The sequence below is a fragment of the Protomyctophum bolini genome (genome assembly GCF_963924005.1).
Source record: "Protomyctophum bolini genome assembly, chromosome: 8".
Taxonomy (NCBI): domain Eukaryota; kingdom Metazoa; phylum Chordata; class Actinopteri; order Myctophiformes; family Myctophidae; genus Protomyctophum; species Protomyctophum bolini.
The window spans coordinates 1,991,169-2,016,060 of NC_137869.1; the positions used below are offsets into that span (position 1 = coordinate 1,991,169).

The following is a 24,892-nucleotide window of genomic DNA, read 5'->3' on the forward strand; positions in this document are numbered from 1 at the left end:
AAAGCACCTGTCAATTGTGTGACCCAAACCTTTGTGTTTCCCTGCAGGTCAATTGGTGATGACGTCTGCGGTAAACAGGACGCATTTGTAAAATCACATTTAGGCTGCGCAGGTTAACCCATTCTGAACGGGAACCCATTTTGGGGTTGGCATCATGTCGTGCTTTAGCTATTGAAAAATAGCAGATCTACAAGCTCATAGCGCGCCACCGAGTGGCGCGCTACGAGCTTGTAGGTCTGCTATTTTTTTTAAATCGAAGAACGACTGACATTTTTAGAATCTGATCTCAGGTCAGAATGGGTTAATCAGACCAGTGTGTGTCCAGTGGAAACCTCGTATGAATCTGATCTCAGGTCAGAATGGGTTAAAGTCCGACCAGAAATTAAGCAGGGTGTTCTATGGCTCTGTATGTGAAATACTGTACAGTACTGTATGAAAAAACAAGAGCCGTTCTAGGGCTAGTACAGAGGAGGGATAGTGAGATGGTTTGGACACGTACTGAGACAGAGGATAGTGAGTATATCGGTAGAAGGATGTTGAGCAGAGGGTGGAAACTGCCAGGCAGGAGGCCTTATAGAGAGGAAGACCAGAGAGAAGATTTAAGGATGTAGTGAAAGAGGACATGAAGTTAGTTGGTGTGAGAGAAGAGGAGGCAGAGGACAGGGTGAAATGGAGGCAGAGGACAGGGTGAGATGGAGGCAGAGGACAGGGTGAGATGGAGGCAGAGGACAGGGTGAGATGGAGGCAGAGGACAGGGTGAGATGGAGGCAGAGGACAGGGTGATATGGAGGCAGAGGACAGGGTGAGATGGAGGCAGAGGACAGGGTGAGATGGAGACAGAGGACAGGGTGAGATGGAGGCAGAGGACAGGGTGATATGGAGGCAGAGGACAGGGTGAGATGTAGGCAGAGGACAGGGTGAGATGGAGGCAGAGGACAGGGTGAGATGGAGGCAGAGGACAGGGTGAGATGGAGGCAGAGGACAGGGTGATATGGAGGCAGAGGACAGGGTGAGATGGAGGCAGAGGACAGGGTGATATGGAGGCAGAGGACAGGGTGAGATGGAGGCAGAGGACAGGGTGAGATGGAGGCAGAGGACAGGGTGAGATGGAGGCAGAGGACAGGGTGAGATGGAGGCAGAGGACAGGGTGAGATGGAGGCAGAGGACAGGGTGAGATGGAGGCAGAGGACAGGGTGAGATGGAGGCAGAGGACAGGGTGAGATGGAGGCAGATGATTCGCCTTTTTATTTTTAAGATTACCAGCTCACTGTCATAAGATTCACACACAGCTCTCTTTCACCAATATGAACATGGATGCAACGCCGTCACATGTCAAGACTAGTAGATCAGCTAGACAGGCCGGAAGGCTATAGAAGCTAAACCGGATTGATTGATTGATGGGAAGTTGAAACATTAGCTGCCTGCCATTTCTCCGTTTCAATCACGTGTGTAATATAACGCTCTGCATTTCATTTTCACACGATGGAAAATAACTAAGGCGATCAATGCTCTATACTGAACCTCTCCAGAAACTATACAGCATTATAGGCCTATATAAGCTGTAGACACATCTTTATTCAACAAGTTTTCCTGCATTAAAACCACGAAAGCAGCTATAAAATGTACCAATAAATAAGAATAAAATACAGCAGGGTGTCGGCATCATGTTATGCTTTAGCTAATGAAAAATAGCAGATCTACAAGCTCGTAGCGCGCCACTCGTCTGCTATTCTTTTTTAAACGACTGCCTTTTCAGAAAACTGCCCGGATGTGGAAGACATCTTTAGAATCTGATCTCAGGTCAAAATGGGCTAATAATATTACTATGACTGACTAAAAGCAGGGCTACAATATAGACGATACCGGATTGTGGAAGGCTTCAGGGGCCTAATAAACAAACACACATGCAGCAAAAACAATTAAAAAAAAAAAACTAGGACAAGAATAATTATGTAGCAGAGCTGGCTCAGAGCCTCGGGCCTCAACAGTCTAATATCTCCCCCCCAGTCCAGAGGGATATCCCTTTGGTCTAGTGGTTAAGATGTTGGACTTTCACGCGGGGGACTCGAGTACGAACCCCGGGCGTTACAAATACACAACACCAAGTAAACACAGCAAGCATCAACACCAAGTAAACACAGCAAACACAACATACAGACAACTGTACAAATACACAACACCAAGTAAACACAGCAAACATCAACACCAAGTAAACACAGCAAACATCAACACCAAATAAACACAGCAAACATCAACACCAACACAACATAGCCTATACAACGGCTTGCCAAAGTTCAACATCTACAAACATTGTCATTGACACAACCCTGTCCCTATTAAAAGAGGATATGGACTTGTCAATGAAGTCAAGTCCCCATCATTTATTTATGATTATAAAAGTAATAACATTGCTTGGTTCACAATCACAAGTTTCCTCACCTGTTGGAACGTCTTCTTCTTTTGTATTTTCGGCAGTGAGTGTAGACGCCACCAGGCGTATTACTGCCGTCCACAGTTTGGGATTTTATCCTCACAATAGTCACTGTATTGTGCTGTTTCTTCATAGTGTCCACCCAAAGCATCCCCTTGCTAGTTGCTACCACTCGTTTCCTATATATTCTCAGCCTCTGTTGGCTGAGTTGGTGCAAACTAAAGCCCTCTCTCAGAATATTCTCCATCTCTTCAGGACTTATATCCTCCACGTTTAAGAATCTCCTTGCTGCGTCGAGTGAGCAGCACCATTTTAATTCTTTCTGCCCCCATTAAGCTGAAAACCTCCACGCTGCAGCGCAGTCCAGTCCTTCACCAAACAAACACTCAAATGCAGGCTTTTGGACCAAAGGTAGGCCGCGCACCTGGTCACCCCTCTTATGCACTCCTCTTAAAGGGGCAGCGCGACGCACATTAAAACAGATATACATGCAGAGAGATACATGGCGGTGGCCCGGGGGGCAGGGGCTGAAATCACGTAAGAGGGCACTTTAGGACAAAAGTAGCGAAAATAGCAGATCTACAAGCTCACGAGAGAGAAAGCTTGTAGATCAGCTATTATCCCTGATTGCTCCTGATGTGCTGGTTGGTGCCTTGCATGCTTTCCTCCTCCATCGGTGTGTGAATGTGTGTGTGTGTGTGTGTGTGTGTGTGTGTGTGTGTGTGTGTGTGTGTGAATGAATGGGTGAATATATAAATAATGTACGATCTATGTAAAGCGCTTTGGTTAAATTCAGTATAAATGCAGCGTTTATTAAGAATCATCCAGATGATTTATTTGGCACTATCATAGTTGACCGGTGTCCCCCAGGGCTCTGTACTAGCCCCCCCTCCTCCTGTTTTATCCCTATAGAACAAACCTCTTCTTTATTAATAATAATAATAATAATAATAAAACTTTATTTGTATAGCACCTTTCATGACATGAAATGCAGCTCAAAGTGCTTTACAGAGCAATGGAGAAAGAAAAGAAAAGAAAAGCAAGGCAATGACATTAAAAAAACAAGCAGTAATGCAATACAGTGAGGACATGAATAACAAAACAAAAAAAGACCAATTAAAAGCAATGTTGTAGAAGTGAGTCTTGAGCTGAGCTTTAAAAATGTCTACAGAGGCTGCCTGACGAAGGTACAGTGGGAGCTTGTTCCATGCCGACGGCCCGTAGAAGCAAAAAGCTGCTTCCCCGTATTTTTTAGTTGCCATTTTGTTTAGGAAAAGCGAGCAGGCCAGCAGTGGAAGACCTTGGGGGGCGGTTTGGGACATATTTAGGCAGGCAGTCATGTAGGTAGGAAGGTTTGGGACATATTTAGGCAGGCAGTCATGTAGGTAGGAAGGTTTGGGACATATTTAGGCAGGCAGTCATGTAGGTAGGAAGGTTTGGGACATATTTAGGCAGGCAGTCATGTAGGTAGGAAGGTTTGGGACATATTTAGGCAGGCAGTCATGTAGGTAGGAAGGTTTGGGACATATTTAGGCAGGCAGTCATGTAGGTATAGGAAGGTTTGGGACATATTTAGGCAGGCAGTCATGTAGGTAGGAAGGTTTGGGACATATTTAGGCAGGCAGTCATGTAGGTAGGAAGGGTTGGGACATATTTAGGCAGGCAGTCATGTAGGTAGGAAGGTTTGGGACATATTTAGGCAGGCAGTCATGTAGGTAGGAAGGGTTGGGACATATTTAGGCAGGCAGTCATGTAGGTAGGAAGGTTTGGGACATATTTAGGCAGGCAGTCATGTAGGTAGGAAGGTTTGGGACATATTTAGGCAGGCAGTCATGTAGGTAGGAAGGTTTGGGACATATTTAGGCAGGCAGTCATGTAGGTAGGAAGGTTTGGGACATATTTAGGCAGGCAGTCATGTAGGTAGGAAGGTTTGGGACATATTTAGGCAGGCAGTCATGTAGGTAGGAAGGTTTGGGACATATTTAGGCAGGCAGTCATGTAGGTAGGAAGGTTTGGGACATATTTAGGCAGGCAGTCATGTAGGTAGGAAGGTTTGGGACATATTTAGGCAGGCAGTCATGTAGGTAGGAAGGTTTGGGACATATTTAGGCAGGCAGTCATGTAGGTAGGAAGGTGTGGGACATATTTAGGCAGGCAGTCATGTAGGTAGGAAGGTTTGGGACATATTTAGGCAGGCAGTCATGTAGGTAGGAAGGTTTGGGACATATTTAGGCAGGCAGTCATGTAGGTAGGAAGGTTTGGGACATATTTAGGCAGGCAGTCATGTAGGTAGGAAGGTTTGGGACATATTTAGGCAGGCAGTCATGTAGGTAGGAAGGTTTGGGACATATTTAGGCAGGCAGTAGGTCTGTAGGTCAGTATTGTCATCATGACTCAGTGATTAGTTTACATGACACTATAGTTTCACAGCGTGACATTTTGGTTTGTTGTTCATAACCGTGAAAAGTGTTGGAATGTACAGTAAGTGGGTCATGATTGCTCATCAAAGTATATATTTAATGATACTGTATGTGAATCATTAAACTTTTGATATGTTTCAATGCAATTGATGCTAATGATTCATTCCAGGTTTAACCACTTGAACCCAAAGTGGGGTCCGGGGACCCCCAGGGGTCCTTGAGGTAGTTCCAGGGGGTCCCCAGCTAAATGATAGTTCATCAATGAAATGGACCCTCATGGGTCTGTGACTCTGGGTCTGTGACTCTGTATCAGAGTCTGTATCACATTAACATTAGCCTGAGCTAACGTGTTAAGTTTCTGGTCTATATAGGGGGTGGGTCGCGGCTGAGATTTGCGCACGCCCTGATTGGATCTCACCGATCTGTCCGTCAGCCCTGGCCACTCCTCTCCCACCTAGTGAAGCGCTACGTCACATCATTTGGAGCGACGCCCACCCGGAAGCGTTGACTCCCACTTCTAGACCAAGGCAGCCAATAGCGTTCCTCCAGGCTTTCATTTCTCGCACAGACGAAATGAAAGCCTGGGTATCGAGGCTACATTAACATTGATTTTAATGATATAAATTGGGGTCCCAACAGATAGTAATGCCATTCAATGGGGGTCTGTAGACTAATGCATGTCAAACTGGGGCTCCTTGAAATTAAACAGGTCGAGAAAAAACGGAGAAAAATCTAGGGGGTGCGCGACATGGAAAGGTGGTGCCAAGGTTTTATTCTAAATATATTAACATTATTCCAGTATATGGCAAGTATTATGCAGAATATAGCCTATCCTCCATTTATATGCCATATTTTAGGTTCATATACATGTGTATATATGTGGATAAATATAGTCAATATATGTCTCTATTTAGCTTAAATGCAATTCATATTTCCGTGTGGGGAGTGGGGAGGTAACAGGGGGTGCATGCAGGCCAGAAAGGTTTGTCTAGCAGGTCTTCTGAAGGTTCAACGCCCGTTTAATAATTGTGAACAGACTTGTTGTCACAGTTGTTGCTTTGCCCCTCGGGCTGTGTGACGCGTATACTTACGCCGCTGTGTTCTCTCTACTGGCCTGAGTTGTTGCTTTGCCCCTCAGGCTGTATCATTTAATATATTTTTTTTTATCCCACGATTTTGTAACCCATTTTTCACCCCTGTGTCAATCATCTAATGTGATCCTGGGCTCTACACACCCTCCACCAACCTAGTCCCCATATATGGGGGACAAGGGGAGAGCAACCTAGTCCCCATATATGGGGGACAAGGGGAGACCAACCTAGTCCCCATATATGGGGGACAAGGGGAGAGCAACCTAGTCCCCATATATGGGGGACAAGGGGAGAGCAACGGACTTGAACTCATGCTTCCTTCATGCCTGAGTGTCCAAGTTGCTCCTTTACAACCTGACAGGGGGGAGTTTCCCTGGTTGGACGTATAGCGCGTGGAAGGAACACGTTATTCCAACCAGTTCCTTTCCCCTCCATCAGGCGCCCCGGCTGGCCAGGGGGAGGCAGTATAGTGAGGCTGTATCATAACGACGCTTACGTACGGCCCTGTTCTCTCTACTGGCCTGAGGCCAACGGCTTCAGCACACATCAGTAGAACGTGGATTAGTTATGAAAACACTGAGGTATTGATCATGCAAGACTGTTCATATTGCAAATCTAAGTCTAACTCATGTTGATTAGGTGATGTAATGCTGATGTAAAACAAACGGTGCAACAACACAAACATTAAACGCCGTTAACAATAAGGAGACAATATGACGTAATGAGGCACATGATGATGTAACATTTTCCTTCATTGTCAAAGGTGTTTACAAAACAAACATTAAACTAAAGACAAATAGCCTATAGCGCCCCTCAAAAAATGAAGGGGGCCTATAGTCAAAAAGTAATTTAAGTACTTAGGAAACACTGATTACACAGATTATATTATATAACAGATAGACTGTCAAAAGAAGAAAGACACACAGTATAGAGTAACAGAGTGAGTGAGAGGGAGATGCAGATAAAGACTTGTCTTGGCTGGCAGGGTGTTGGTGTTGGTGTTGGACGGAAAACCGGAGTGGCCAGATCTGTCTGTTTGATGATGACAACTCTTTGTTTGTAAGGAAGATCTGTCTCTCTCTGTCTCTCTCTCTCCCTCTCTCTCTCTCTCTCTCTCTCTCTCTCTCTCTCTCTCTCTCACTTTAAATATTGTCAATGTCTTGCATGAGAGGGGGGGGGGTGGTGGTGGAGTTAGCTGTTTTAGCAGACGGTTTGAGGGTCCAATGGAGTTAAGAGGTTTTGTCCAAATCGTTTTTTTTTTCTTTAATTACTTTCCATCGGTTCAATATGTTCGAAAGAACACACAGACGTGAAGGGTGTTCAATAGCACTGAGTTATGCAATCCAAAACCTCAAAAATGGAGTTAGGAGGTTTTCTCCGGACAGCAACGATATTAAACCTATGAATGAATACAGTACAGCACACAGTAACAGTAACATGGGGTTGACACACTAGTACGTATAGTGTATTGTAAAGGTATACTATCAGTCAACAATGAAAAGGTTACAACCGTTAACCTTAACCCATTCTGAACGGGAACTAATTTTGGTGTCAGCATCATGGTATGCTTTAGCTATTGAAAAATAGCAGATCTACAAGCTCGTAGCGCGCCACCGAGTGGCGCGCTACGAGCTTGTAGGTCTGCTATTTTTGAAAAATCGAACGACTTGACATTTTTAGAATCTGATCTCAGGTCAGAATGGGTTATAATCAGACCATTGTGTGTCCAGTGGAAACCTCGTATGAATCTGATCTCAGGTCAGAATGGGTTAACAGACTGTTATGGTTCTGTAGTGTTTGTGTGAGTGAGTGAACCACATGAACCCTACAGAGTGTCCTTATTCTGGGGTGAAGTTTAGGTGAACATCCGGCTCATCCTCCAGAGTCCAGACACTGTCCACCATGTTGTTTCTCCAAACCATGTGCCACAGAAGAGAGACGCTATAGTGTCGAAGTGCATTAGTTATGACTGAACAGTCAAAATGTGTTTGTTAGAAGACTATACCTTTACCCCTTATCCCTAAACTAATTTGCTTTTTTTTATTTTCACTATTTTAAAAAGCCTTTTAAAATAGTTCAAATAGCCGATCTACAAGCTCACAATGTCTCGATGTAGATCGGCTTTTCAAAATAGTAAAAAATGGCAAATACGTTTAGGGATAAGGGGTAAGGGATGGAGGAAGATGGAGCCCACTGTGTGTACAGCAGAGTGTCTCACAGTCTCAGCCTGAGGTCTAATATCTCCCCAGAGTCATAGGGATTTCCCTTTGGCTTAGTGGTTAAGATGTTTGAGACCAGGGTTCGATTCCTGGATGATACCTGTGCCTAAGGCCTCATTCACACCTAAAAGACACCTGTCTTTTCCGTGTCTTGTGTCTTGTCCGTGTTTAATGGCCGCCCCCCCCAATGCATTTCACATGTTTTGTCCAAACATTTTTGTTTGATGGGGGGGAGGGGGGGGGGGGGGGGGGGGGGGGCAGAACACAGCCATCAAACAAAAATGCATCTTCACAGCCTCGTAGATATTGTAAAAGCCTCATGTGAGTCCAGTGGTTAGATGTGATGTTTACATTAAGCCTCATGTGAGTCCAGTGGTTAGATGTGATGTTTACATTAAGCCTCATGTGAGTCCAGTGTGGTTAGATGTGATGTTTACATTAAGCCTCATGTGAGTCCAGTGGTTAGATGTGATGTTTACATTAAGCCTCATGTGAGTCCAGTGGTTAGATGTGATGTTTACATTAAGCCTCATGTGAGTCCAGTGGTTAGATGTGATGTTTACATTAAGCCTCATGTGAGTCCAGTGGTTAGATGTGATGTTTACATTAAGCCTCATGTGAGTCCAGTGTTTAGATGTGATGTTTACATTAAGCCTCATGTGAGTCCAGTGTTTAGATGTGATGTTTACATTAAGCCTCATGTGAGTCCAGTGGTTAGATGTGATGTTTACATTAAGCCTCATGTGAGTCCAGTGTGGTTAGATGTGATGTTTACATTAAGCCTCATGTGAGTCCAGTGCTTAGACGTGATGTTTTTACGAGGCCTACATGGTGTTTCCAGATGCTCAACGCGGCGTGGGCCGACACGCACAACCAACGGAAGGTTCTGAAGGTTCTGAGGAGGCAGAAGAGAGAATGGATCCTCCCGCCGTGCACACTGAAGGAGAACAAGGACTACACACACAGGCTGTACATCGCCAAGGTATACGCACACACACACGCATGCACGCACACACACACACATACACACAGGCCCTACATCGCCAAGGTAGTATACACACGCACGCACGCACACACACACACACACAGGCTGTACATCGCCAAGGTAGTATACACACGCACGCACGCACGCACGCACGCACGCACACACACACACACACACACACACACACACACACACACACACACACACACACACACACACACACACACACACACACACACACACACACACGCACGCACGCACACACACAGGCCCTACATCGCCAATTAGGTATCATCTGCCTCATCTGCCACATCTGCTATTTTTCAATAGCTAAATTATAACATAATGTTTAAAACACCAAAAGTGGTTCCCGCCCAAAATGGGTTAACATCTATTAGTGAAATGTTGGATTATTGGCGCAAGAATGCGAAAAAAAAACCATTATGTCATGCTTTAGCTATTGAGAAATAGCAGATCTACAAGCTCGTAGCGCGCCACCGAGTGGCGCGCTACGAGCTTGCTTGAAAAACCGAAGAACGACTGACATAGTAAACATAAGCTTTTTCAGAAAACTGTCATTTTAAAAACAGACATTTTTTTTAGAATCTGATCTCAGGTCAAAATGGGTTAAGTTAAGGGCCGGAAAGCACATTTCATGTGTATCCTCTTAACATAGTATTTTCCCATGATAAGGTATACAGCAGTGTGAAACATATTTTCCCATGATAAGGTATACAGCAGTGTGAAACATATTTTCCCATGATAAGGTACAGCAGTGTGAAACATATTTTCCCATGATAAGGTATACAGCAGTGTGAAACATATTTTCCCATGATAAGGTATACAGCAGTGTGAAACATATTTCCCCATGATAAGGTGTACAGCAGTGTGAAACATATTTCCCCATGATAAGGTGTACAGCAGTGTGAAACATATTTTCCCATGATAAGGTATACAGCAGTGTGAAACATATTTTCCCATGATAAGGTACAGTACAGCGGTGCAGATGGAGGTTACAGTAGAGGAACGGCTCAGGGCCATGAAACTGGTTCTACATCATGGGCGTCTGCACCGCGTCTCGCTCGCTGCCACGCACGATAAAACAATGACGAAGAGAATAATTGAAGCTATTAAACTACTGCAGGTCTTTAGTAGCTCGATGACAGCAAAGGTTAAGGTTGAGACGCCCACATTCATTTCACCTGCGATCTGAGTTTGAAGCGTTCCCACTGTTAACCCATTCTGACCTGAGATCAGATTCATACGAGGTTTCCACTGGACACACACTGGTCTGATTATAACCCATTCTGACCTGAGATCAGATTCTAAAAAAAAATCAGTCGTTCTTCAATTTTTTTAAAACAGCAGACCTACAAGCTCGTAGCGCGCCACTCGGTGGCGCGCTCTGAGCTTGTAGATCTGCTGTTTTTCAATAGCTAAAGCATGACGTGATGCTAACACCAAAACGGGTTCCCGTTCAGAATGGGATAAACGTAGCGTTTAGTCATGCATATTAATGTGTCCGTCACTTTTATGATGTTACAGCTGATAACGAGTCTCAGGACTTTATTGCTGCTAGCTAATTAACCCATTCTTGGCGGGAACCCGTTTTGGTGTTAGCATTATGTTATGCTTTAGCCATTGAAAAATAGCAGATCTACAAGCTCATAGCGCGCCACCGAGTGGCGCGCTATGAGCTTGTAGGTCTGCTATTTTAGAAAAATCGAAGAACGACTGACATTTTTAGAATCTGATCTCAGGTCAGAATGGATTCATCGGACCAGTGTTTGTCCAGTGGAAACCTCGTATGAATCTGATCTCAGGTCAGAATGGGCTAAGACGGGTTTATTTGTTGCACGCATGCACTGACGCACGCACGCACACACACGCATGACATGCACGCACGCACTCAACTCTGTTAAGAGTGAGAGTAATAATAATGTAAATAAATTAAACAAATTAAATGTATTATAATTAGTACAATATTTCATTGGCCTCTGATAGTATAATAATATCATATTACCGGTCTTTTCTTTTTTTAATATTCAAATGTAATTGTCTTTCCCCATATCAAAGGAACACTTTCGAATATCGAATATGAAATTACAATTTACAAGCCTTCATTGGTGTGTGTGTGTGTGTGTGTGTGTGTGTGTGTGTGTGTGCGTGCGTGCATGCGTGCGTGTATATGCTTCCCTGCGTGTGTGTGTGCGTGCGTGTGCATGCGTGCGTGTGTGTGTGCGTGTGCAGATCCGCTCTGACCTCAGTGACACGGAGAAGGTGGAGTATTATCTGACGGGGGAGGGGGCGGACCGGGAGCCGTTCGGACTCTTCATCGTGGACCCGGACACCGGATACGTCCGCATCACCAGAGTCCTGGACCGGGAGGAGAGACCGCACTACAACGTGAGTCTCTAATAACCCAGGTGATACTGTACACTACTGTACGCATCACCAGAGTTCTGGACCGGGAGGAGAGACCGCACTACAACGTGAGTCTCTAATAACCCAGGTGGTACTGTACTGTACTGTACTGTACTGTAGTGTACTGTACGCATCACCAGAGTTCTGGACAGAGAGGAGCGTCCTTTTAATGCCTGACGTCGAAATAAATAAATAAAAACGTTCGCTCTGAAATAATATATTCTTTCAGAGCATATTATGTAGAACAAAAACAGCAGATCTACCACAAGAAAAACTCTCAAAAAGCAAAAATAGAAGATCTACAATTATGCACAACGCTAAAGTACGCTATATAGGAACTGATTCTAAACTGCTGGTAACAAACTGCCTCCCCCTGGCCAGCCGGGGCGCCTGATGGAGGGGAAAGGAACTGGTCTCTATACTGCCTCCCCCTGGCCAGCCGGGGCGCCTGATGGAGGGGAAAGGAACTGGTTGGGAATAACGTGTTCCTTCCACGCGCTACGACGTCCAACCAGGGAAACTCCCCCCTGTCAGGTGTAAAGGAGCAACTTGGACACTCAGGCATGAAGGAAGCATGAGTTCAAGTCCGTTGCTCTCCCCTTGTCCCCCATATATGGGGACTAGGTTGGTCTCCCCATGTCCCCCATATATGGAGACTAGGTTGGTCTCCCCTTGTCCCCCATATATGGGGACTAGGTTGGTCTCCCCTTGTCCCCCATATATGGGGACTAGGTTGGTGGAGGGCGTGTAGAGCCCAGGATCACATTAGATGATTGACACAGGGGTGAAAATGGGTTACAAGATCGTGGGATAAAACAATATATATTTAAAAAGCTGGTAACACTAACCACAGTATAGTCAGCGTCGGGCGTCGGCTCTCAGCAGCCTCTGTTGATGGTGATTGTGCAGCAGGTGTGGCTGATTGGAATCAGCCACACCTGTTCTTAACCCATTCTGACCCGAGATCAGATTCATACGAGGTTTCCACTGGACACACACTGGTCTGATGAACCCATTCTGACCTGAGATCAGATTCTAAAAATGTCAGTCGCTCTTCGATTTTTCAAAAATAGCAGACCTACAAGCTCGTAGCGCGCCACTCGGTGACGCGCTATGAGCTTGTAGATCTGCTATTTTTCAATAGCTAAAGCATAACATGATGCTATCACCAAAATGGGTTCCCGTTCAGAATGGGTTAATAAATAAACAAAAATGATAATTCAAAAAGGACAATAAACGTGATCATAACCAGGGTTCTAATTCTGTATCCAACCTCCGTATAGTGAACAAACAACGTAAATATCTCTCTTCCTCAATAATGCGACCGCGTATCCCTGCACACCAGAACGGAAAGAACACACAAGATATATCCCATAATACTCCTCGTCCATGCAGCCTCAGCCCGCCAACACAGTTAAAGGAACAATCCCCCCCTGTATAAACCTTAGGGTTACAACCTGTGCTGGCTGCTGGCTGGGGGAGACACCCTACCTATGATGTCGTGCAGGGGGGGGGGGACTAGGAAGTTGAGGATCTTGTGGCACAACAGCCCGTCGTCCCTCATGGGATTATATGACACCTTTTTCATGCAGTTACAATTATTCGTATATATACAGTAGCCTACACGTCTTTTTTTACACTGGTTACCACTAGTAATGCTATGGTCGTCTACTCAACATGAGTACAACAAACACAACTAAACTAAACATAAACAAAACAGCCCTTACTGTCTGGCTGTACAACATTGCTTTTTTCCCTTATAGGTCCCATGAGGCCTTTTCTAGATAGTTTGCCAATTTGTGAACATCAGAGGTGGGGAAACGTTGACGATGGAGAGAGCCACTATAGTTACACACGCTCCAGAGGGCCACATTGCATACTGTAATAGCAAAAAATAGCAGATCTACAAGATCATGTATAGAGCATACAGGTGAATACGTTGAGTCCTGCCTACTGTACGCACCCCCCTCAGAGCATACAGGTGAATACGTTGAGTATTGTGTTGATGTGTTGCAGCTGACGGGAATCGGACCCAGTAATGATCAGTACCGTGTGGGGGTGGGGGTGTGTTGATGTGTTGATGTGTTGCAGCTGACGGGAATCGCCAAGTACCGAAACGGCTCCCAGGCGGAGGAGGACATCCCTCTGTCGGTGATCGTGGCCGACGAGAACGACAACCCTCCGTACTTCAAACCTCACTCTGGAAACATCACCGAGATGAGCAAGCCAGGTACGGTGTGCCAGAGCGTGCGTGTGTGCGTGGCTTTGTGTGTGTGTGTGTGTGTGTGTGTGTGTGTGTGTGTGTGTGTGTCTTTGTGCGTGCGTGTGTGCACGCGTGTGCGTGCGTGCGCGTGTGTGAAGCACATTTAGTAACGAATAGAACGGGCCTTTAGAAGCAGAGTTGGGTCAGACTCATTGAATAGAATGACTAAATATACTGACAATTTCGTCAACAAATAAAAACTAGACTAAAATGTTAGGAAGGGACTAGTGGACAAGAGATCCAGTTTTATGCTGGGTTGCATGCTGAAAATAGCAGATATACAATCTCACAACGCGTCGACGCGTTGTGAGATTGTATATCTGCTATTTTCAGCATGCAACCAAAGTGTAAAATATGTCATTACAACGACATCAAGGCCTGTCAAAACACATTTTAGTCGACTACATCAACTGTAGATTTAGTCGACTAAAATCGTATGACATTTAGTCGACTAAAACTATACACTAAACACTAGAACATTCCAGGCGACTAAAATGTGACTAAAACTAAGTGAAAACTAGTCAAGAGACTATTGACTAAAACTAAAATAGAAATTTGCTGCCAAAAACAACACTGATTGAATAGAACGGACCTTTAGGAGGACGGTCGGGTCAGACTCATTGCGTTGTGGCGCTCCTCTCCCTCTCTCTCTCCCTCTCTCCCTCTCTCTCTCTCTCTCTCTCTCTCCCTCTCTCTCCCTCTCTCTCTCTCTCTCTCTCTCTCTCTGTCTCTCTCTGTCTCTCTCTCTCTCTCCCTCTCTCTCTCTCCCTCCCTCCAGGGACGTTCGTGATGAACGTGGTGGGTCTGGACGACGACTCGGTGGGCAGCGTGAACGCAGAGATCGCCTACAGCATCGTCAGCCAGGAGCCCAAGAGCAAGGACGGGAAGATGCTGTTCGAGATCGACAGGAAGACCGGGAAGCTGTACGTCAAGGAGCCCACGCTGGACCGAGAGGTGAGGAGAGACCTGGAGACCAGGAGACCTGAACCAGACAAAATTATGTCATTTTCTGTCATTTTCTTAAACTGCCAATAAAGTATTCTATCTATCTAGCCGTGTAGAGTTTAGAATGTTGCGTGTTGGACACTAACAGGAATAGGCTCTATAATGCACATGAGCAGCCATATTGTTGTAAAGATTGTGATTGCAAACGCAGTGAGCACTTACTATGAGACCTAGCAGTCTGTGTGTCTGTCCGTCCCGCTATCCAAATATGGAGTGTGTTGCATCAGCAATCACTCAGCTCCATATATGGGCACAAAAGGGGCCAGGTCCACTCAGCTCCATATATGGGCACAAAAGGGGCCAGGTCCACATATACAGTAACAGCGGGACAGACACACAGACAGACAGACAGACAGACATGATCTGCAGGGTCTCAGCTGCGTTCGCTTCCCGCGTTTGCGCGTCTTACTGGTTCTCCTGTTTTAACAGCTGCATGTCAACTACACGCTGGTGGTGAAGGGGACGGACATGGGTGGACGAGAGGGAGGACAGTCGGGGACAGGCTCCGTCTTCATCAAGGTCCTGGACATCAACGATAATGTCCCCACGCTGGAGAAAACCGAGGTGAGAGAGAGAGACAGAGAGAGAGAGAGAGAGAGACAGACAGACAGACAGACAGACAGACAGACAGACAGACAGACAGACAGACAGACAGACAGACAGACAGACAGACAGACAGACAGACAGACAGACAGACAGACAGACAGACAGACAGACAGACAGACAGAGAGACAGAGAGAGAGAGAGAGAGACAGACAGACAGACAGACAGACAGACAGACAGACAGACAGACAGACAGACAGACAGACAGACAGACAGACAGACAGACAGACAGACAGACAGACAGACAGACAGACAGACAGACAGAGAGACAGAGAGACAGACAGAGAGACAGACAGACAGACAGACAGACAGACAGACAGACAGACAGACAGACAGACAGACAGACAGAGAGACAGAGAGAGAGAGAGAGAGAGAGAGAGACAGAGAGAGAGAGAGAGAGAGAGAGAGAGATGTTTGTCAACCAGAGGCGCTCCGATCGTTCCACGGGCCACAGATTTAAATCGGACAATTTTCACTCCAAACGACTCCATCGGTGATCTGCAATTCACCCGATCTGGAGAAACCGATCATTTATATATATACCATTATGAGTGATATAAAAGTCAATCAGATAGACAACAGCTTTGTTGTATCTGTATATACAGTATATGTATATATAAACAGCTTTGACATGGGTTTAGACATAATAATATTCATAATATTGGAAATATTCAAATTTTCCCCTTACGCACGATCGGCGGATAAAATAAATAAAGAAATCGGTGATCGGGATCGGTCCCAAATAACCTAATCGGGGCGCCCCTGTTGTCAACGTCATGATATCCTGGTTAACCCGTCGGCTAGATTAGAAGGTCACTGGTTTGACCCTCAGCTCAAGTAACAAAGGGCTGTATTTTGCGTGCCTTAAGTATACCAGGTCTTATTACTTAACTTGAGACCTGGAGGCGTGGTCAATGCTCTTTGGCCACTCAGAATAGCCACATGGCATTGATCATTTATTTACGCCTCCAGGTCTTAAGTTAAGTAATAAGACCTGGTACTTAATAAGACACGCAAAATACAGCCCTTATTAAAGAGTCCCATCGTTGCCGTTGGGTGGAAACGTTGTACTTTGTATTTGTAGAAAATGTAACAAAGAACTGTGTGTTCCAGATGGAACCACTAGACTACTCTGTCCTATGTGTTTGTTTGGACACACCGACTTAGTTTTGAGTGGTGCAACCGCTCCAAGGAACAGCTTTGTCCTAACGGTACCTATGTGACAATGTGACTCACTATGTGACTAAGGGCTGTATTTTGCGTGTCTTAAGTACCAGGTCTTATTACTTAACTTATAGACCTGGAGGCGTGATCAAAGCCATTTGGCTATTCTGAGTGTCCAAAGAGCATTGACCTGCACGTCTCCAGGTCTTAAGTTTTAGTAATAAGACCTGGTATACTTAAGACACGCAAAATACAGCCCTATGTCTCAATGTTTAGAGTACCAGTAGGGGAACAAGTGGCGCTGTTGTGCCATAAACAGAGAGAGAGAGATCGTGTCCAATAGGAACTGAAATTGGAACAATACGGAGAAGAAATTGGAACGATACAAATTGAAACGATACAGAGAACCAATAGGAACTGACATTGGAACGATACAGAGAACCGATAGAGGGAAGTTGCACCACTCAGTTCACAGGGGTGTGATTTTTAATGAACGAATAGTTTATTTCGGTACTTTACAGTTACATGTTAAAATAGTTTTGTTAGCATATAATCCGGGTTAGCACCGAAAAGGTGTAGGCTGAAGCCAAAGCTTATTTAGCCTATTTAACCTTTTCTTTAAAGAGTAACATTAGTTACTGACAGAACAAAAACAATGTAAGAAAACAAAACAAACATTTGTGTATCCCCGAGGTCAAAATGGCCTTCGTGATTTTGGGGCGGTAAACAATTACCTCAAGAACATTATTTACAATTAGTGTAAAGGGTCGCTAATTTGCCGATATCTCATTTGGCTGACCATGTCGTTGAAACACTTTTAACCCATTCTGACCGGGCACCCATTTTGGTGTTAGCATCATGTTATGCTTTAGCTATTGAAAAATAGCAGATCTACAAGCTCATAGCGCGCCACCGAGTGGCGCGCTACGAGCTTGTAGGTCTGCTATTTTTGAAAAATCGAAGAACGACTGACATTTTTAGAATCTGATCTCAGGTCAGAATGGGTTAATCAGACCAGTGTGTGTCCAGTGGAAACCTGGTATGAATCTGATCTCAGGTCAGAATGGGTTAAACCCATTATCGGACGATATTTTCCCCGTATTACTCTTAGAGTATATATGAACAGAGACGGCACCCAGAGGAAAATCCATCCCAGAATGCACTCTGTTCCTACCCGGAAGGAGGAGTGAAATCGCCTCATGCGCTTTTAAGCAACTTAAAGGGACACTTCACCCTTTTTGCAAAATAAGATATGTTAATGACGTTTAGAAGCTTTAGATCACTTTCCTGGGGGTATTTATGTGTGTAATATGTGGTTTTAGATATTTTAGATTGTAGCAGTGAGCCTGTTGTCTCTGATGTCATGGACACTGGTCTCACTACCTTCCTGGACTACAGTTCCCATAATTCTTTGGTGCACTGCTCCTCCTTGTGGATAGGGGGGAGAGCTGTCTTACTGAGACAACATGTAGTCCAGAAAGGAAGTGATCCCAGTGTCCATGACATCAGAGACAACAGGCTCACTGCTACAATCTAAAATATCTAAAACCACATATTACACACATAAAGACCCCCAGGAAAGTGTTCTAAAGCTCCTAAACGTCATTAACATATATTTTTTTGCAAAAAGGGTGAAGTGTCCCTTTAATGCAAGTGGATGGAAGGAGAACTCGGATGTCTTCTCTATTCATATATACTCTAAGGTATTACTGCACGTTCTTAGGGCAGTTATAATTTATTTGCAAGGTTTTTTCTGACTGACAGTAACAATATGCTGATAACCCATTTTGCTTATATGATTATGATTATTGTCATCACATTACTTATTTGTTCAATATGGCCTACAAACACAGGGTGTGAGTATATTCTACGTTGTGTATTGTTTGCACGGGGAGGTGGAGGATCATTGTTTAATGTTTGTACAACAGGTCGCTTTTCGAGGAAGCAACATGATTGGTTGAAATAGACATCTCTCCCCGTGTGTCAAACATGCATGATGGCACACCTAATAATCAAAACATAAAAATCAGCTGTGCTGAGTATTACCTTGTGCTGTTCTGAGAGGCTAGCACTAGCATGACTGCAGGAAAAAGTGACACAAAAAAAATGACCTCTCAGACATACATGCTAGTGCTAGGCTAGCCCCATATGTGCCCTCTCCCTATACGCTCATTCTGTAGCTTCCGAGATGAGGTCACACACTGGGCCCCTCCCACCGCGTTTCAGAAACGGCGCAAGTTTCCGCAAGGAACGCTTCTTATTACTTATTAGTAATGAATCCAAAACGTGTAGGTTTACACTAATTCAACATCGGCCAAGAAAATCCAACTAGAGATTTGAACCGAGCCTTTACGTCCCGTATTTTGTCTGTCGCTTCACTCGACATGTGACATGTGACATGTGACATGTGTGCGCGACAAAATACGGGACGTAAAGGCTCGGTTCAAATCTCTAGTTGGATTTTCTTGGCCGTTTCTGAAACGCGGTGGGAGGGGCCCAGTGTGTGACCTCATCTCGGAGCTACAGAATGAGCGTAGGGAGAGGGCACATATGGGGCTAGTGCTAGGCTAGCAGTTTGCATGGGACATTTGTCGTATAGTGTAAATCTGGCATTAAATATAATATCTTATAGTTACAATGAAATTGAACAGACGTGTTTTCTTTTTTAGGGTAACTGTTGTATAATCGCAATTACACTCAAGGGTGTGCTTTATCGTGATTATTGGCACGTCAGTGATGCTTGTGGAACTCGGCTAAAGTCCCGTTCCTGACCGCAGCACTGACGTGCCAACGATCACGATAAAACACGCACCCTCTCGTGTATTCTTTCTTAATTGTGTTTGCAGTGCGATGGGGATATTCAATGGTGGAGGATATGTGTGTTGTTTGCAGTGATGCGTGTTGTGCGGGGGGCATACGTTAGTCCGACATGCCAATAGTCCGACAAACCAATTGTCCGACATACCCGGCCGGTTAAAGGTCTGTTCAAAGTCCAGTGTTGGGTGAAGAGGTGACCAAGTAAAAACTGAGAGATGTGTTGTGTGAGCTCAGTGACGTCATGTTGTAGTTTTTAGTCAAAACAGAGAGACGTGTTGTGTGAGCTCAGTGACGTCATGTTGTAGTTTTTAGTCAAAACAGAGAGATGTGTTGTGTGAGCTCAGTGATGTCATGTTGTAGTTTTTAGTCAAAACAGAGAGATGTGTTGTGTGAGCTCAGTGACGTCATGTTGTAGTTTTTTGTAAAAACAGAGAGAGGTGTTGTGTGAGCTCAGTGACGTCCTGTTGTAGTTTTTAGTCAAAACAGAGAGATGTGTTGTGTGAGCTCAGTGACGTCATGTTGTAGTTTTTAGTCAAAACAGAGAGATGTGTTGTGTGAGCTCAGTGACGTCATGTTGTAGTTTTTAGTAAAAACAGAGAGAGGTGTTGTGTGAGCTCAGTGACGTCCTGTTGTAGTTTTTAGTCAAAACAGAGAGATGTGTTGTGTGAGCTCAGTGACGTCATGTTGTAGTTTTTAGTCAAAACAGAGAGATGTGTTGTGTGAGCTCAGTGACGTCATGTTGTAGTTTTTTGTAAAAACAGAGAGAGGTGTTGTGTGAGCTCAGTGACGTCCTGTTGTAGTTTTTAGTAAAAACAGAGAGATGTGTTGTGTGAGCTCAGTGACGTCATGTTGTAGTTTTTAGTCAAAACAGAGAGATGTGTTGTGTGAGCTCAGTGACGTCATGTTGTAGTTTTTAGTCAAAACAGAGAGATGTGTTGTGTGAGCTCAGTGACGTCATGTTGTAGTTTTTAGTCAAAACAGAGAGATGTGTGGTGTGAGCTCAGTGACGTCATGTTGTAGTTTTTAGTCAAAACAGAGAGATGTGTTGTGTGAGCTCAGTGACGTCATGTTGTAGTTTTTAGTAAAAACAGAGAGAGGTGTTGTGTGAGCTCAGTGACGTCATGTTGTAGTTTTTAGTAAAAACAGAGAGATGTGTTGTGTGAGCTCAGTGACGTCATGTTGTAGTTTTTAGTAAAAACAGAGAGATGTGTTGTGTGAGCTCAGTGACGTCATGTTGTAGTTTTTAGTCAAAACAGAGAGATGTGTTGTGTGAGCTCAGTGACGTCATGTTGTAGTTTTTAGTCAAAACAGAGAGATGTGTTGTGTGAGCTCAGTGACGTCATGTTGTAGTTTTTAGTAAAAACAGAGAGATGTGTTGTGTGAGCTCAGTGACGTCATGTTGTAGTTTTTAGTCAAAACAGAGAGATGTGTTGTGTGAGCTCAGTGACGTCATGTTGTAGTTTTTAGTCAAAACAGAGAGATGTGTTGTGTGAGCTCAGTGACGTCATGTTGTAGTTTTTAGTCAAAACAGAGAGATGTGTTGTGTGAGCTCAGTGACGTCATGTTGTAGTTTTTAGTCAAAACAGAGAGATGTGTTGTGTGAGCTCAGTGACGTCATGTTGTAGTTTTTAGTCAAAACAGAGAGATGTGTTGTGTGAGCTCAGTGACGTCATGTTGTAGTTTTTTGTAAAAACAGAGAGAGGTGTTGTGTGAGCTCAGTGACGTCCTGTTGTAGTTTTTAGTCAAAACAGAGAGAGGTGTTGTGTGAGCTCAGTGACGTCCTGTTGTAGTTTTTAGTAAAAACAGAGAGATGTGTTGTGTGAGCTCAGTGACGTCATGTTGTAGTTTTTAGTCAAAACAGAGAGATGTGTTGTGTGAGCTCAGTGACGTCATGTTGTAGTTTTTAGTCAAAACAGAGAGATGTGTTGTGTGAGCTCAGTGACGTCATGTTGTAGTTTTTAGTCAAAACAGAGAGATGTGTTGTGTGAGCTCAGTGACGTCATGTTGTAGTTTTTAGTCAAAACAGAGAGATGTGTTGTGTGAGCTCAGTGACGTCATGTTGTAGTTTTTAGTCAAAACAGAGAGATGTGTTGTGTGAGCTCAGTGACGTCATGTTGTAGTTTTTAGTAAAAACAGAGAGATGTGTTGTGTGAGCTCAGTGACGTCCTGTTGTAGTTTTCAGTGTGGTCACCTCTTCCCCCGAAAACTGGACTATGAATAGGCCTTAAAGACTCACCCGTGGCTCTGACGTGCCTTTCTGGTTCAGACACATACTGTACAGTACTGTACGTGGCCGGTTAAGACTCACGTGTGGCTTCCGCGTTAGGTTAGGGTTAGGGTTTGGGACTGTTAATACGTCAGACCAAAGATATGCACCCTGTGTTGTTTGCAGTGATATGTGATGGTGTGTGTTGTTTGCAGTGATATGTGACGGTGTGTGTTGTTTGCAGTGACATGTGACGGTGTGTGTTGTTTGCAGTGACATGTGATGGTGTGTGTTGTTTGCAGTGACATGTGACGGTGTGTGTTGTTTGCAGTGACATGTGATGGTGTGTGTTGTTTGCAGTGATATGTGATGGTGTGTGTCGTTTACAGTGCGATGGGGAGGTGGAGTATGTTTGATGTTCTGTGTCGTTTACAGTGCGATGGGGAGGTGGAGGATGTTTGATGTTCTGTGTCGTTTACAGTACGACGGGGAGGTGGAGGAGAACGTGGCCAACGTGGTGGTGCTGAGGCTCAAAGCCATCGACGCGGACGAGAAGTTCTCGGACAACTGGCTGGCGGTCTTCCACATCACCCAGGGCAACGAGAACGGCCTCTTCAGCATCAGCACGGACAACAAGACCAACGAGGGCGTCCTCATGCTCGTCAAGGTATGACATCCGACACAACGCAACGCAACGCAACGCAACGCAACAACACAACGCAACGCAACGCAACGCAACGCAACAACACAACGCAACGCAACGCAACGCAACGCAACGCAACGCAACAACACAACACAACAACGCAACACAACACAACACAACACAGTGGGAGAGGGGGAAAAGAGGGAACGCCAGGCAACAAACGAAACAGATAACGAAAAACCAAACAACAAAACCAACAAAAATTATAATAACAAACTCACACACACGCACGCACACACACACACACACACACGCACACACACACACCATGCCATTTTGGTCACACCGTAACTTCACCACTTGACGTCCAATTAATGATCGGGAGTGATGGAAAGAATCACGTTGCCTTCATAACAGACGTTTTTCTGTTTTCGCTTGAACCAATATTTCCCCTACACACACACACACACACACACACACACACACACACACACACACACACACACACTGTACGGTGTGTTACTGTTTACTTCACCAACAATGGATTGAGTTGAATTGCATGAAAATGTCTCCGTCTGTTTTGTTATGTAAAGTTACTGCTATGCCTTTAACCGTTTCAGTTCATACGACGTGTGAGACCGTCATAAGGATTAGAAACGATCGTAGCCTTTGACGTCTGTGGACGTCCTAGCGACGTCCTAGTGACACGGGGCGAGATAAGAATATTCAGAATTTTTCCTTTTTTTTTTTTTTGCATTTCGCTTTTCGCTTGCCGTATGCTAACGCTCTGTGCAACTATTAGCTATTAGTCATTGACTCCCATGTTAGCGCGGCGGAAAGAATGTCTCGTATCTCCTAATCCAGGGCGTTCTCCGTGGTGATGAATGGATCGATATGCTGGCGCTTCATTTCTGCTCCTCATCCGTCTCTCCCGCAAAATATGAACGCTTTTTGGATCATATATCGTATAAATTAAAACGATCAGGATGTTAGGTCAATTTGTCAAGTCAACTTTTTTAGGAAAGTGTTTCCGGTTCATGGCTTTCAGAGTAAAAGCGATCAGACAAATCCGGCACCCTAGAGCTCCTATTTTGAAGCACTTCCGGCACTAAATGTGTTTTAAAGCCTCGTTCGCACAGGAGGCATGACCAGGAAAGGGGCACATTCGCCCCACCTGGCTCGCCTCGTTCACGGCGCTCGATGTAACCTTAATTCTGTCAATTTGCAATGACTTTCTATGTAATCGTGGCACATGAAAAATACAATATCTTCACCTCCACCTGTACGGACGCAGAAAGACAACCCGCTGAAATGCTTTGCTGATTCTACGATAACTTTTGTTTTTGCTTCTCCCTTTAGGTTTTAGGTTTATTTATTTAGCATGTAGTACAAAAAATAGACAATAACATATCAAAGAAACAAAAAATACAATGCAAGGAAAGGAAGAAGCCAGAAGGCTTATATGGAATCCTTTTCTAAAGGAAGAGGTCATTGGTTTAAAAGATTAAAAGTTCATAAAGAACAGTACATAAATCTACAAGATGTCAAAGGGGGGCAGCTGTGCAGTAAAGAAAATAAAAACACAGACTGCACAAAAAACAGAAATAAACAATACAACAACAAACACACAAAAGAAAATATAACGCATCAAGGTAAAACATGTAATCTACAGAGAGGAAAAAAATAAGATATTTCTTTAGATATTTTTTGAATATTGGCAAGGATAATGAGGATTTAAGTGAAGCATCTATAGGGAGTTCCATAGATGAGGGCCTCTACATTTGATGAAAGATTGATGTTTGGACGTGTGACAATAGGGTAATTCAAAATGATCTCTTTGCCTTCCCTTCCCTTCCCTTCCCTTCCCTTCCCTTCCCTTCCCTTCCCTTCCCTTCCCTTCCCTTCCCTTCCCTTCCCTTCCCTTCCCTTCCCTTCCCTTCCCCTCCCCTCCCTTCCCTTCCCTTCCCTTCCCTTCCCTTCCCTTCCCTTCCCCTTCCCCTTCCCCTTCCCCTTCCCCTTCCCTCCCCTCCCCCCCCCAGGCCGTGGACTTCGAGGAGGTCCAGACGCTGGAGATCGGGCTGCTCATAGAGAACGTGGCCCCCTTCGCGGTGGGCGAGGCGGTGCGGATGGACGTGGACGTGAAGATCGGAGAGGGGGGCGGAGCGGGCGGGGGAGGAGGCGGGGGAGGGGGGGGAGGAGGAGGAGGGGGAGGAGGAGGCGGGGCCGGGGGCGGGGCCGGGGCGGGGGCGGGGAAGGGCAAGGGCAAAGGCAAAGGGGTGGGCTTGGGCCTGGGCGGCCCGGACGCAGACGTAGACGTGGATTTAGATCTAGATCTGGATTTAGACCTGGACCTGGACTTGGATCTGGACCTGGACCTGGACCTGGACCTGGACGTGGACCTGGACCTGGACGGACCTGGTGCCGGCGCCGGCGTGGACATCGGGGTGGACGGGCCGGCCGCCGGCGCGGGAGCCGGGGCCGGGGTGGGGGTGGGCGCCGGGGGCGGCCCCAAGGGGAAGCCCAAGCCCAGGAGGCCCCGGCCCAAGAAGAAGCCCACCAAGAAGCCCAAAGGTGAGGCATGTGCAGCTTTCTGCTTCTGTGGGGCCGACAGCCTGGAATAA

The 24,892-nt window shown here is 45.2% G+C and overlaps 1 protein-coding gene across 1 annotated transcript in view; it reads left to right on the top strand.

Annotated features, from left to right (window-relative positions):
* Positions 1–24,892, top strand: part of LOC308319534 (uncharacterized protein) — a gene marked incomplete at its 3' end in the record, with an annotated part of 49,511 nt that overhangs the window by 4,838 nt on the left and 19,781 nt on the right. The window contains exons 2-10 of the mRNA XM_080769639.1: positions 9,003–9,127; positions 9,194–9,209; positions 11,397–11,552; positions 13,662–13,800; positions 14,612–14,787; positions 15,268–15,402; positions 22,110–22,295; positions 24,311–24,449; positions 24,546–24,842. Coding sequence (XP_080625765.1) covers positions 9,003–9,127; positions 9,194–9,209; positions 11,397–11,552; positions 13,662–13,800; positions 14,612–14,787; positions 15,268–15,402; positions 22,110–22,295; positions 24,311–24,449; positions 24,546–24,842 — 1,369 coding nt within the window. The remainder of the gene's footprint in view (positions 1–9,002; positions 9,128–9,193; positions 9,210–11,396; positions 11,553–13,661; positions 13,801–14,611; positions 14,788–15,267; positions 15,403–22,109; positions 22,296–24,310; positions 24,450–24,545; positions 24,843–24,892) is intronic.